This window comes from Pygoscelis adeliae, unplaced genomic scaffold (genome assembly GCF_000699105.1).
Source record: "Pygoscelis adeliae isolate BGI_AS28 unplaced genomic scaffold, ASM69910v1 Scaffold105, whole genome shotgun sequence".
NCBI classification, from domain to species: domain Eukaryota; kingdom Metazoa; phylum Chordata; class Aves; order Sphenisciformes; family Spheniscidae; genus Pygoscelis; species Pygoscelis adeliae.
The window spans coordinates 1440504-1454851 of record NW_008824807.1 but is presented as its reverse complement, the minus strand read 5'-3'; the positions used below and the strand labels follow the sequence as shown (position 1 = coordinate 1454851).

The 14348-nt window shown below is 38.1% G+C and overlaps 1 protein-coding gene across 1 annotated transcript in view; it reads right to left on the bottom strand.

Annotated features, from left to right (window-relative positions):
- CCDC170 (coiled-coil domain containing 170) overlaps positions 1 to 14348 on the bottom strand; it is a 37827-nt gene that overhangs the window by 12477 nt on the left and 11002 nt on the right. The window contains exon 5 of the mRNA XM_009324142.1: positions 5898 to 6215. Coding sequence (XP_009322417.1) covers positions 5898 to 6215 — 318 coding nt within the window. The remainder of the gene's footprint in view (positions 1 to 5897; positions 6216 to 14348) is intronic.

The window sequence follows — 14348 nt, the reverse complement described above, 5'->3', positions numbered from 1 at the left end:
TCTTCTTACTGTCATATAATTATTTGGTTACATAATTGATTATGTTGCATTTGTAACTCAGTGTTCAGACACTCATCTCCAAGCAGTCTCTCCATTTTAAGCATCTGTTTGCCTCCTGTTAATAAAGTGAACAATAAGCACACAAAACTCCCATTAATTTTAATGGCACGGAAAGGTTTCCAACTTAGACTGCAATTAAATACAACCAGTAGTTTCACCCAACCCGCCTAAAAAATGCGGAGAAATTACTGCTGCTCGTACAGTGGTAGAAAACACTAAACAATAAAAAAACCTGCAAGACACACACCACCACCACCACCACCCCCATTTTATGCTTTTCCGCATCACATATCACTCAGCAGGGGGAAGCTTTCAGTAACTTGTGTCCACAGAGACGCACTGGTGCTGGAGAACCCTTTATCAGGCTGCAAAGCGGCTCTGGGTGCAGCCCAGCCGCATGGGGCTTTTACAGGCTTCAAAGGTCCAGAAACATGAGAAGGTGAGCGATCATACCACAGAAGGTGAGACCACAAAACCACCAAGCTGTCAGCTTATCTTCCAGAGCATCCTGGAGTAACCTTCATCCTTGGCTTAGGGACAATCAACAACTTAGGGATTTCCTAAAATAGAGTTGCACCCTTATTACCCACCCATGCCTGTATCCAGCGACTTACAAAGGCTGCACTTTTGGTCCTGCAGTTCTGACCTCCCCAATTTCCTTTGCCAATGACTTGTGCAGCTTGATCAGCCAGCCTGCAAAAAAATACTTCCTGCTTTTTGTTTTAATGTGGCTACCAGATAATTTCAAAGACCTTTTATTTCTTGTGTTACAAGAAGTTGCAAATACTCATTTCCAGGGGCAGCTCCTACCTTGGGGACAGCAGGGTTCATCCCTGCTACAACTAAATAACCCTCAGTAAAATCTTCCTGAAGTTTATTCTTCTCTTGCGCTTTTTTTTTTCCTTGTGCTAAGAAGGCATGTGCAAGCACCAGGCCCAGCCCCACAGCACACCAGAACAGAAAGTTGGCTACAGCTGCGCAGTCATTAGGGCATTTCCCTCAACTGCCCAAAAGTCACAGAGACAGGCACATGGTGGACTTAGGATGAGTGCAAAAAAGCAGTGTGTAGGATGAAGTTACAAAGTCCTTCACATCACGGTGGCAATTTTCTTTCCTCTTTCCCAAAATAACAACTAGATATTCTCATCATCTTAGTATTATCTTGACAATCAATAAGCTATACTGTTCTGGTTTGGTGTTTAAGATCTTATCGTAAACTTCCACTCTTTTATATGTACCTATATATGCACAAACATGTGTGTGCCTAGTACAATTTTTTTTTTGGCTCTTTGCCAGCTGAAAAGCGTTAGAGCTGCCACATCTCTTATCATGGTACTTACAACTTGTATTTTGCTTTACGGTATTGCACTCACCATCCTAAGCAGAAAAATTCTTGTCTGTTGACTCTTTCCTTGCATGGAAGCCTCTAGACACTCTCATGGCCCTTCCCAGTACTTTTTGAAGGCCTTTTTTTTGAATGAAATAATCATAACTGTGTGTGCTACTCAGAATGCAGCAGCCATGGATTTATACAGTGGCATAATTATGCTTTTAATTTTCTTCTCAACTTTTTTCCTAATAATTTCTCACATTCTAGTTGGTTGGGGTTTTCTTGGTCAGCCCTAAGTCAGTACGTATATTACTCTGCTTTTATCAATGTTTAATTTAATTTCCCAGATTATTTTCCACTCAATTCTTTTGTTTGGAAGGGTAAAGTGGATAAATCCCTAAAACTAAATATGCATTTATAACATTGCCATAAAAATCATTAAGAAACGAGAACAACAGGAGATTTTAATGGGAGCAGTAGTAGAGCCTAATCAATTTTGGCATTTAAGAGTCTGTATATCAATATGCAATGGCAAAACCTGATAAAATTAAGACAATCCACAATCAGATCAGCTGTTCGTATCTCAGGTCAGATGGGTAGGTAGTCAAGAGAAACAGTTTTGGCCATATGAATTTAATTTGCTGCAAAAGACATCCAACAAAACTTGTCAAACAGAAAGGACGTGAACCCAGAGACCCTATAGCAGGGCTGAGCTCTGTGTGAACTGAGAACATTTGCTGGCCGTCGACTCCAGGTGCCCATGAACCCCTCTGGTATATTGCAAATAATAATGACAAAAACACCCAAGAGCTGTCCAAACATATTCAGATGATACACTTCTTACTATAACTGCTGAAGAGATCATTAGGACACCGATTCAAAGCAGTTTCTTAATCCTGCGATAGAAAACCTACCGCTGGACATTGTCAAAGTATATGCCGATTTTTTTCAAATGAAATTACAATTTTTGCTAATGTTAATGCTAAGGGCTAGTATTCAGACTATGACTAACTCAGATGCCCTTCAGATACCAAAATCACCATAATTAGGAGACAATCTTCAAGAGCATTTCAGATTTCACAGAAAACCTGACTATAGCAGTTTCAGAGGAAGCCTGACTATAGCAGTTGCAGTGAGTAATTTTCTCACAGGCCTTTTAAAATTTAAACTTTTCACAGTTCTGTTTGACAGGTGCATGTGCAGAGGTAAGCCAGACATAGCTGACCGGGCTTGGATGTAAAGATGAACATTTTGCCGGTTCATCTATTGTATACAATCCTACACACAAAACTCCCAGAGGAGCTGCAGTGATGATTTAAAAATGAAAAACCAAAACCTGTTTAGAGAAGGCATCAAAACACTCAAACAGGGAGAGTCCTCTTTCTCCCAGATTCTTGCATTGTCTTTTCCTGATCCCACTAATCTAGTTTGCAAAGGCAAGTTGCTTGCAGCAATGTCCTGACAGAAATGAAGCAATCTTTACTCAGGGAAAGGAAAGACCTAATTGTAATCCTCCTCCCCATTATACATTTGCATATTCATTAGCACATTTTCAATTTCCAGCAGCAAGGCACTTGACTGCTGGATTCATACCTAGCTGTCCGGGCATTGCTGCTGGATTGCAGCCACAAAGGGGCTGTTTTGAAACAAGCTAGCTTGGGCAGCAGCAACAGTAGAGGCTAATTTACCCTGCCAAGAAGTTTAATGACTCATGTTTGTGGGTCTTAAGACTTGACAGTTTACTGAAAGGTCTATAAGAAATCCTACCTGAAGACAATTAACCTTTTTCTTGATTGACTGATAGTACAGCATACATATCCTAACACTGATGTTATATCCAAATCCTGGAAAGAAATTCACCCAGAGATGCAACAGGAGTCTGACTGACACATATATACCAACATGTATATTCCTTACAAGTGGAACCTTAGAAAATGTTTTCTTTAATTGTGATTTGCAGAAAGAAAAGTAGTTCACTGTAAAACAATTTTTTGATGATAAAGTCAATGTTCTATTAGAAACAGATTCATAGGTGAATAATACTGGCATTTTAGCTTAGTTATTTCAAAGCCCCTAATCTTAATGTAGAAACTCTTCTGAGAATAGATGCTGGCACTGCTTTAGAATCATAGTTCACTTTGGGGCAATGCAAATAAATTTTTCCAAATGAGTCATAGCAGTAAAACACAAAAGCTTCATCACTTAACATATTTAGCAAATACAATGATCCACAAAACTTCATCATTCAACTACAATGACCAAATTCACCATGCAATATTAAATTTAAAGCTAATATTTATGGTTCAGGAAACCGAGCCACAATTTTTTTTTTAGAAAGGACTAGCATTTTGGGGGAGTATTGCTAGAAGTATAGCAGGCAATTGCTGTATTTGCTGGCAGAGGCAGAATGCTACGCTAGACATACCTGACATTGCTCCTCTACTATATAAAAATAAACCAACAAAAGCTGGCAACTAAGACCAGCATCTTGGTTCCAAAGCACAGATTTAGACATCGGCAGATTGGATCTGATAGCTGCTCTGTCTTAGTAACAAAGCCTTCCTTTTAGCACATATATTTACTTTTGATAGCAATTATACTGAAAACCAAATCTGTCACCATCCTCAGACACCCCCCCCCCCAAAAAAAAAAAAAAAAAAGGGAGTTATTTTCCATTGCAAAAGTCAACAGGTCTTGGGGAGGGGGGGAAGGGGGAGAGAGAGGTTAGAGCATAGCACACAAATAAATGAATTTTAACACTGTTATGGAAAACTACCTCTTTTTCTGAACATCAGTTTCTTTACCTCTGAAATAAGAATAATCACAGCTGTTTAGAAAAAGAACAGTTGATTATTGTATATTTTACAGTAGTTCTCTGTAACAGAACATGACTTCTCCAAGCAACGCTGTTACTTGGACAACCAGTCACATTCCTCTCAAGCAGCTGGAAAAGTTCCTATCTGCAACAAAATAAAGAGTTTGAATCCTCCCCAATACTACCAGTCTGCAGGACAATCAAGTGGGCAACCCAGCATGTAAAGCTAATATTTAGGAATAAAATCAGGAACAATAAGAACTAAGTAGCATTCACTATGCATGTACTGTAGCATATCCACAAAGAGACTAACAGCTGCTCAATGCAGTATGCAAATGGACTTAGCCGCAACTGAATCTTACAAAAGCAGCAGGTCACCTGACAGCATTCCCAGGAAGAAACCTGTTTTACTCAATAGCTACCAGTCAACTTAAATTTCCCTTTCTCAGCAGTTCTCAAAATAATCAACATCTCAGAGTGTACTGTATGCCAAAACACCAAACAGTACAAACACACATGCACATAAAATTCTCATTAGATTTCAATTTGAAAGCATTTTGCTTATGGAAACAAGACTCCATGACATATAGCAAAACTGTAAAGAGCTTCTACATTAAAAAGTTGCTGCCACGCTTCCACTTCAGTGGATCACTTTTAAATGTTAATAATTTTCACAAAGCTTGTTTTCACTGAAATTTGGCACACTGACTCTCAAACTAAGGTATAGGGGAGCTGTTTTGTATTTTTTAACAAAATATTTAATCAAAATGCACAGGGATATTTTCAAGAGCTATTTCCAATCTTGGACAGAATACAAAAACATTTGCTAACATAAAAAACTATCACATCAGCAGAGGATGCTAGAATCTTAAAATCTGGCAAGGACACATAAGTTGTTTTTCAGTGGTTCAGTGAAAACAGCTTTTGATTTAGTGTGTGACTTTTAATTAAATAATAGTCCTCGCTGACAAAATTAATACATGCCCACGTAAGCAAGTGAGCAACTTCAGTGCAGTGTCGGGATATTGACATTGGTCAGACTGTATTCTGCCTCACCTTCCTCCTGAGCTGTCCCTTCTCTACCTGTACATGCAAACACACCTTTGCAAATACTACCAGCCAAAACCCCTCGAGCCAGAGCACTGGAATACCCAGCTGCCTTCCTATTGCCTTTCTCCTGGATGGTGAACAGTTACGGTTTCAACAATGTTCAACTCTAAGTGTAAAAATACTTTTTTCTTTTTAGGTGCAGGTTTTGAGGATTGGAGGGAAAGAAGTTGCCTGGGGCAACTCATCAATTATGTCTGCTTTGAGAAACAGGTCAGTCTTTGAAGTCACTATTGTAGCAGCAAATCCATACTTGTTCACATATTCCACTAAATCATAGCAACCACACAGCCACTTTTGATGTCCGTTAAGTGGCACTGAAACCAAATTTCAGTGTCTTAACTGAAAGACCATTCCATGCCTTTTCTTGTTAACAGCATCTATTATTAATTTCATTCCTGACCTCTTCTTACTTAATAAAACATAGATGCTTTTCACTTATTATCTCAAATCAGTAGACAACAAAATTAAAAGTTTCTGTAATTTCAAAACCTAAGCAGAAGGAAACAACACTCTAACAGATGAATAAAATTAAAAAGGATCCAAAGAGAATAAATACATACATTGGGTGAGTTGCTGACTTACTATTTCTTTACTGGCCTCTTTGCAATTTATTTCTTGGATCCTCTCCAAAATGGCCTTCTCGGAAGGTTTAACTATTGCAGATCCACCGCTGAGCAGGGTAGCAATTTGCTCTTTAAAAGCCACTAAAGAGCTCTGAGCAGTCCTGGCCTCTTCTCTGCTGCTCTTCAAGCTTCCATCCAGCTCACTGGAAGATTTCTTCAGATTGTGCAGTTCCCACTTTGAGGCATCCAAAGCTTTCTGGTTAGCAGTCAGTTTATCTTGGAGGTTTCTGATGTCCATCTCCAAACTCTGTCTCCCTATTATAGCGCCGTCAAGATCCTAAAATACATGAAAGATTAAACAAGGCTTTTAAAATTTGTTATAACCCCTCCACACACAAAGCAGGGAATAACTCAGAAGCAGGTACTGCAGATAGAGAAATTAGGACCCATATTGCTCATATGGGCTCAACATCAGGGCTTCATAGGAGAACTTCCGCTGAAACTGATGAAAGCCCAAAGCCTGCTGTAATCACACTACAGACTAACCTCTTCCAGTGGCCTGCAAGAATTAATACATGAATAAAATTTGCAGGTAAACAAAAAACAAATTTTTGTTGTAAAACTATTGCTATCTTATTTATTCAGTCAGAGAATATGACTTAGAAAACAAACGGTGAACGAGATGTAACACAAATAAAGCCAAAGTACTACACCTCGGAGGGGAAAGAATATAATAGAATATTTCAGTTGGAAGGGACCAACAATGATCATCTAGTCCAACTGCCTGACCAATTCTGGGCTGACCAAAAGAACACACACAAACTCTTTGAATGTAGTGTTAAGAGCAGAATTAGAGGTGATCTCTGAGATCAGCTTTCCTGAATGTGACAAAAATTCCTGAGATTATTTATACACAGAAATGGGGAGAGGGAGAGAGAGGCCAAACAAAAAAATATGATGTTCAGACAGCATAAAGAAGGTGCAAATGCTCAAATACCAATTTCACCTCAAAGAAGAAATCCTTAGATCGTGAAACACGCAGAAAAATTTTCAATAAGGGAATTATTCTGAGCTATGTCATCTTCTGAAGAAAGCAAAATCCCCATTACCATAAGGTCAAATTTACCTGAGGAATAGAAGAAAGCCAACGAAGAGCTGTGTGTCCTTCCACAGAGCCTACAACTGCCCCCATCTGCTGATCAGCTGGGCTGTTGGTGTGCAGAAGCATGACTGGGGAAAGACTAATGGGACAGCGGTCCTATCTAGTATCTTTGTAACTTTCCCCCTTCTTTTTTTAAGAAGACAGTCCCTTGCATTTCAGAAGTAATACACTCAAAGACAATGTCATCTTCGGTGGGGAGACAGGGTACTGTAAGATAAGGCTACCTGGTGAATAGCCCATAGGATTTACTGCTCAGGATTATCCTCAGATCTTTGGCATCTTGTCATGGTTCTCATCCAGCTCCTGACACCCCTGATCCTTTCCTTCTAAGCTCAGAGCTTTTAAAAGTTATTTTCCCTTCACCTTCTGATGAATCAAGACTTGGTTTGAAAAGAAGTAAAAATAGCCAATACATATATTTCTCTCAGTTGTATATAAAATATTGACCCAGCAGGGCAGAGCAGATAGACAGAACTGTGTATCCTGACCCGTGACACAAAAGCAAATGATGATAGAAAAATGAAAGAAAAACAACCCATCTAAACATAAAGAAAAAAATCACCTCTCTCATTCAGTCAGCTTGTGAACCTCTTTCCTTTCCCCACAATACCAATATTAAGAGTGCTTACATATTCATATACAAGAATAAAATTTGCAGTAAACCAACTATAAGTCTTCATTCCTCAGGGTATTATCTGATTGATAGGAACAATCAGATGGGAAGGAATATTACTTCACACAAGACACAAAATTATGTCAGAGGATGGCATGTTTATAGAGAGTGATTTAATTTCTCTGGAAGTTTCAGTTGTTTAGTAGAGGCTCAGTAAGTGGATTGATACGAATTAAGATTGTGTACGTTGGAGTTAAAGAATTGTTCCCGGAACAGCTGTGAATATTGTGACCACTCGGGGGATCTCTCAGGGTCTATGTGTGCTTTCTGTGTAGCACAGTAAGTCATTTGTATTTATGGAATACATACCAATCAAGTAGTATACCTGGGAGTATTTATGCAGTTCAGCAGTGAGGATGGACAAAAAAGGAGTTTGGGAGGCACCCTTGGAAATAAGATACAAACATACAATACTAAAAATACTAAAATTTTAAAATAGCTTCAAAACGCAAACATGCAAACACATAAATGAAAACAAACCAAAACAAACCCTGTCATTTAGGAAATGATTTGTTACTAGCCCTTTCTAAAGTAATTGTAGAATTCTTTTGGAAACAAATGTTGGCATGATTCCTTGCCATTTTCTCTTTTTTATTCTAAATACATGCTATTAATAGAAAATTCCCACCTGTGCTCAGAATTACATTATGGCAATTACAGCAAAGAATAAAGAGTGGTTTATTTCAATTACAGTTTTCAGCAGTGTGTATTTTTCCTTTCAGAAAGGCAGCGCAAAAGTAGTTTGCCAGTACCAGGGAGCTTACCTAATTACAATCTTGTTTCAAATTGTGAACATCTGCAAACAAAAACAGTTGAATCAAAAGATTAAGGTATAAAATAAGGAACTGCAAGCCTGTTGATGCCTAAACCTTTTAAAAATAAAACCCAAACCCCAAGCGATTTACACAGTGAAAAGCTGTAGAACTCAAAACATTAAAATTCTGAACAATCCCCCTTGAAACCTCTCTTGGATGGAGAGCATTTACACTGACTAGCTTCAGCAAGGTCAGCCTGAACGTTGAACAGTATCCGGAAATTTAGGGACTGTGACACGTAAAGGTGATATCCCAACTAGAAGCAAACTCCTAAGAGCCTAAGTGATCAGTGCAGGCGGATAAAACAATTTCCACCACGGAAGACTGATAGGATGGAACCGCAACAGTTCATGTTTTCTCTTTGACTCCTCAACATTTATGGTTAATGTCCCATGGCTCTGAACTATATGAAGGTTTCGGTATGCAGCTTGTAGGGTCAAAAAAAGTTACCCAACACTGACACACAACAAACTTTGAAAACAGGAATAATTATGGAAATTGATGTTCAAAGAAAACAGAATTAGACATTAGGTAGATTTACCCAGGGCAGACCATGTCAATGACTGGTTGTTAGACACAAGAGATGTGGCAGATCTACCATGGCCATGCTCACCTGCGGACGTAGAAAGCAGCACCGAAGGTTCTTCAGCTATCCAAGACGGGAGCAAAAGGGCTCATACAGCACAGTGCTGTACTTAAAGTGACCCACTCAGGCTGGCACGCAGCCTACCCACACTCACCCACTGGCACCCTACCTGCACTAGACTAGAGGAGATGTTAGAGTACCCAGACCATTGCACAAGACACTGGCAAGGCCTCCCTCATGAGAAATCGTATTCAATATTAGGTCAGCTGCATTCACAGAAAATGCGTTCAAGCTGTAACAGGTGGGGAAAATTACTTCTGTCTTTTAAGCAGAGAAAGAGAGGGACTCTTTATTTAGGAACAGCTGAAAGCTGTATTTAACACTGCAAAACAAAATGAGGGAGATATGATCACACTAAAGAGGCAGACAAATGAAAGAGAGGAAATGAAGGGATAAGATCTTTTAAGTAATAATACATATCCTCACTCTGTTGATCTCAATATCTACAATGCATTTTTTTTAAAGCTGTGATAACTCTTCCTTAATATACTGTGTTCTTTCCTATTTCTCAAGATTTCAACTAGCATGTCCTATACACAAATAAGTTGTGGTGGTATGTCATTTCAACCAATAATCATTTTTTTAAAAGTGGATACTAGTCAAATTAGTCACTAGTTCTGAGACAGTTTTAAGTGTCAGATTACATACTATAACTAATAATTAATCTATTTCAACTTTGAATTTCTTTAGAATGCCTGAGTGAACACTACCTACTCCAAAGTGATTCAGGTGTTCAAACTCAGTTTTCCAGAGCTTTGAATTACCTCCTCTCTAGTTCTTCCTTCCTAAAGGGAAAGAAAAAACCAACCAAACAAAAAACAAAAACAAACAAACACCAGCACAACAGAATCAGATTCAGAGAAAACACAACAGGCCCACATCCCAAAAGCGCTGTAGCATTTTATTACGGTTGTAAGTAAGCACAAATTTAATTGTTCATTTACCTAACCATACACTGCAAAAATGAAAATCTTTACTTTCATCTAATCCAATAGATTAAAACAGGCTGTGAAAACGTTTTCTTCTCTAATTATTTTGCATGTATGACATTACAGAAGTATGCCACACCCTATTAAAAAAAGCCACTATTGTGGCTTTGCAAATGAGGTTATGATAATACTGATTTTTATCTCCAGCACCAGCATTCATCTTAACTTCTAAAGAAAAAAAAATAGCAAAGAAGGTACAAAACCTCTCTTTTTTGGCCCTAGGAATGGCTTTGTTCAATTTTAAACTGCTGAGCAAATTTATTTTTATTTACATGAATTTTTACAATCTGTGGGCTTCCAATACTAAAAAGTATCCAACCACAATTTCATATCCATTTACATGTTAGAATCAAGCTCAGGTGCTTGCAAGTTTGGCAATGTTTAGTTTCAGAAACTCTGCAAAGGTCTTCCCGCAAAACACCTGCAGAAGAGAGGATGGCATGAAGGCTTCCCTTTCCACTGAGCCTTCTGAAGAGCTGTGAAGCTTTAATTAAGAATCTTTCAGGAAGCAACAGCATTCATTTCTGTCTTTCACTGTTCCTACACACGGAGTAGCTCCTAAAACAATTTTTCACTGGAAAGGAAACTGAATCATCATTTGCCGTTCAGGTTAAAATGGAGAGGTTTCCCCACAGACTGCACATAGACCACAGCCGCCTAATCTCACAGTCTGTATTACCCAGCAGCCCTGTGGACAAACTACGTGGACATACTCCTCCTGAACCCCATTAATTATCTCAGCTATGGCTAAAGCAATGGGCAGCTGCACCAAAGATGTTAGAGGAACTCATTCTCTCTTGATTCAATGTAAACTGTTGTAAAGTTTTTTGTAGAACAGGTTATCAACTAGGCAAGCCTCTATAGCTCTTCCTTAATTACAATGATATTTAAGTTCTGTTATTAAACTACATTGTATCGATTGTGCGCATGCATGCATGCAATTTTTTAAAATGTCAAACAAAATTATAATTTTCACAGAAACACTGCAAGAGAAATTACTCTTCTGAAAGCTATTTTCGTACTTGATATCAGCTTTGCACCTAACATTCTAGGGGAAATCCCAAGCACAGTTAAACTGGTGACAAAAGTTTCACTGGCTTCCATGGGGTCAAGATCCCACTGTTTGTTTATAGAACAAAAGAAAATAAATTCAAAGGCACTTTTAGTAACAGTGACATTGTTACGCTTACTGTAAAGACACTGGCTTTTTTCTCAGATTTAAAAATAGTTAGGACTTTAAAATATAGTAAGTTCAATCCGGAACTGCTTGATTTCCTTAAATAATAAGTTTATATTTTAATTAACTATGTTTTCATACAATCAATTGATTTGGATAAATTTATACTGATTAGATGCTACTTAGATAAATTTTATTCATTAATAACAATTTAATACAAGTCAGTATTGAATACTGAAGAGCATTTTCATGGTTAATTTTGCATCACTAGTACATGCAGATATATTTGTATTAATTAAAATTGCTTGATTGGATTCCAAATATGTTCCTTAAAAACACTGCATGGTGCACATCTTTGCAAAACAGATGCCTAACACTTCAGAGGGAAACACAAATATTTCCAGGTTTAATCATCAGCGAAGATGTGAAACAGAACAAGCCAGTTTACTAGTTCTTGTGGTTCATCAATGGCAATGCTGTACAAAAGGCAAATTAATCTGGAAGAATATATGCATCTTCTTCTATACCTTAAATAAATACCATAGGGGAATTTATTAAATATGAGAAAGAAACTTGGTTAGAGCAAATAAGACATTTTATAAAGACCTTCAGACATTATCAAAGAATGTTGTAATTCTGTAATTATGATTACCATAATCAATAATCACTGTCTGGACATACAGAAAGAAAGAACAGGTATTCTGATTCTCAGTCTAGAAATCTGGGCAGCATTTAAAAGTTATTTTCCATTAAATGCAAATTTGACATCCAGCACTGCCAGAATAAAGGTATGCACCATTAATTTACAGAATTCCAGAAGTAAGCTCTTGCAATATTCGGTCAGAAACGTGAGAAGTTCAAAATTCTAAAAGAAAAGCAGTACATTACAACAAAAACAGCTTGATGGCTTGCTATTGTTACTTATATTTGTTTTAGGATTATATTAGTTTCTGTTGTTTGCTGTTTGATATTGTGATGCAGCAAGGCTAAGAGAGGACTAGATAAAAATGATCATTCACTTATTAATGCTGCTCAAATGAAAACCAGCTAACTGCAACAAATACTCAAGTATCAAATATACTAAAGAACATTCTGAATTACTCTCACATATTAACCTTATAACCTGCTAAAGTATTGCTTGAAGGTAACCAACCTGACTTTCATTTTCTTCATCAAGAATTTCAGAATCTACAATCTGTTTAACTGATCATTAGATAGCTGCCTCCTCCTGGGATATAAAGAAAGGCACCTGGTCAAGAGAGGGAATTCAGAAAAATCCCAAGGAGCAGAAGTGAACAACTACCTAGCAAGAAAAACTGGCAATGATTCAGAGAGGTGGCAGGGAACAGTGCCGTGGCTGAGGCTTGCTGGAGAAGACTGACAGAACGCTGCGATGGCCTCTATTCGCTTAGGAAGACTTCTGAGAGAAAACTGGGGGAAACGGGCCACCATCTCAATCTGTAATACAGATGATGGCCAATATGTTTGGCCCGGGGAGCTTCAGGCAAACACAGGCAAGAGTCACTTGTACTCAGTCTGTGCTGGGTAAACTCTGTTACAGGCAATTCCATTAAAGCTCAGAAAACAGTCCAGGAACACGCCGCCGTGTGCGTGTGTCTTCTGGCACAGGAACAGTATGGATTTCTGCTTTTCGCCTTCACAGGGAAGCACGTCACAACATGTGCAACTCTCTTCATGTGCATATTTAAACTGCACAAAGTACATGACAAAGTCAAACCAACTTTATACCCCTGATGCCCTTCTTGTAACCTAATAAGACACCCATCAGGGGAAAAGGGGATGCCATACATCCTCCTTTAGATATGTGGATTTAAAGCATTTTTGGGTTTTTTTACTTATTTTTTCAATACTGAATTTCTTAATATGCTTTTGTGAACACAAAACCTTCTCAACAGATTTACTCAGCATCTGCAAATTTAAGTAGCATTGAAACAGCACTGGAGGAATCTGCAGCCTCTAGATAAGCTCTAATGGCACACGCTTCATTTGAAAGGCAACGCTAATAATTTAGCAAGAGGTTTCTGTAAAATGGGTTAAATAAATTATGTATTTGGCATATGCACAATAATGATAGGAAAATATTTTTCATACGTCTAGTTCAACTTTGGAAATGTTTTGGCAGTCAGAGCAAACTTGCAATACAAGTCACAAATGAAACTCATCTTGGTTTAAAATATCTGCCAACTGTGGCTTACCTAGTAAGCAACAACCTACACTCTGCCCTTACTCACACTCCTGTGTTTGAAGTGAAGTAGGAGAACAGAATGTTCTCAAAAAGGACCTGCTGAAGTTTTTGGTACAGGTTCTCTCTCAGTCCCATTTGAGTCTTAGAAAATTTTACACAGCTTGGTAAGGGGTATTTTCAGCAGTAAGTAAAATTTATGACCCTTTGTGGTACTTAACACTTATCTTCCCTACAACAAATCCTTTCTTCTCCAGAGCACACTGTCAGCTATTTCTCATCTCCTAAGTATTTTGCCTACAACCAAATCAGAACACTTTATCCTTTAAAGTGTACAGTGGTGGTCTTCTGTTCAGGAAAAAAGTAGTGCCAGGGAGGTGGGGAAAATGTTGTATTACATTCGAAAACTTACTTGTACAAGGTTGCCTTTATGTTAAAAATTTCTACAAACTCAGCCACACACAGCTCAGCTACATATTTGGCAGTCTAAGTTTCTTTTCTTTTTTATTTAAGTTCTGGCCATCAGCTTTAACCACACTGCTCTAGTACCTGTGGGAAATTTTCATTATGGTTTTAGTAAGCTGCTCCCTTTCCACAGTTATCGCTCAAAGTACAAAGTAATAAGGAAAACTGCTACAGAAGCTCACTTTGTTCATCCATCTTTTGCAATGTACAAAAACTCTTAATGGTGAGTTCTCCTGAGCAATTAAATCCTTAAATCACATCCTTTTCCTTTCCAAATCATATCTAGGTGAATTTGGTGAATACTTGACTTACAACTTAATTTACATTTCTCATTTCAGCA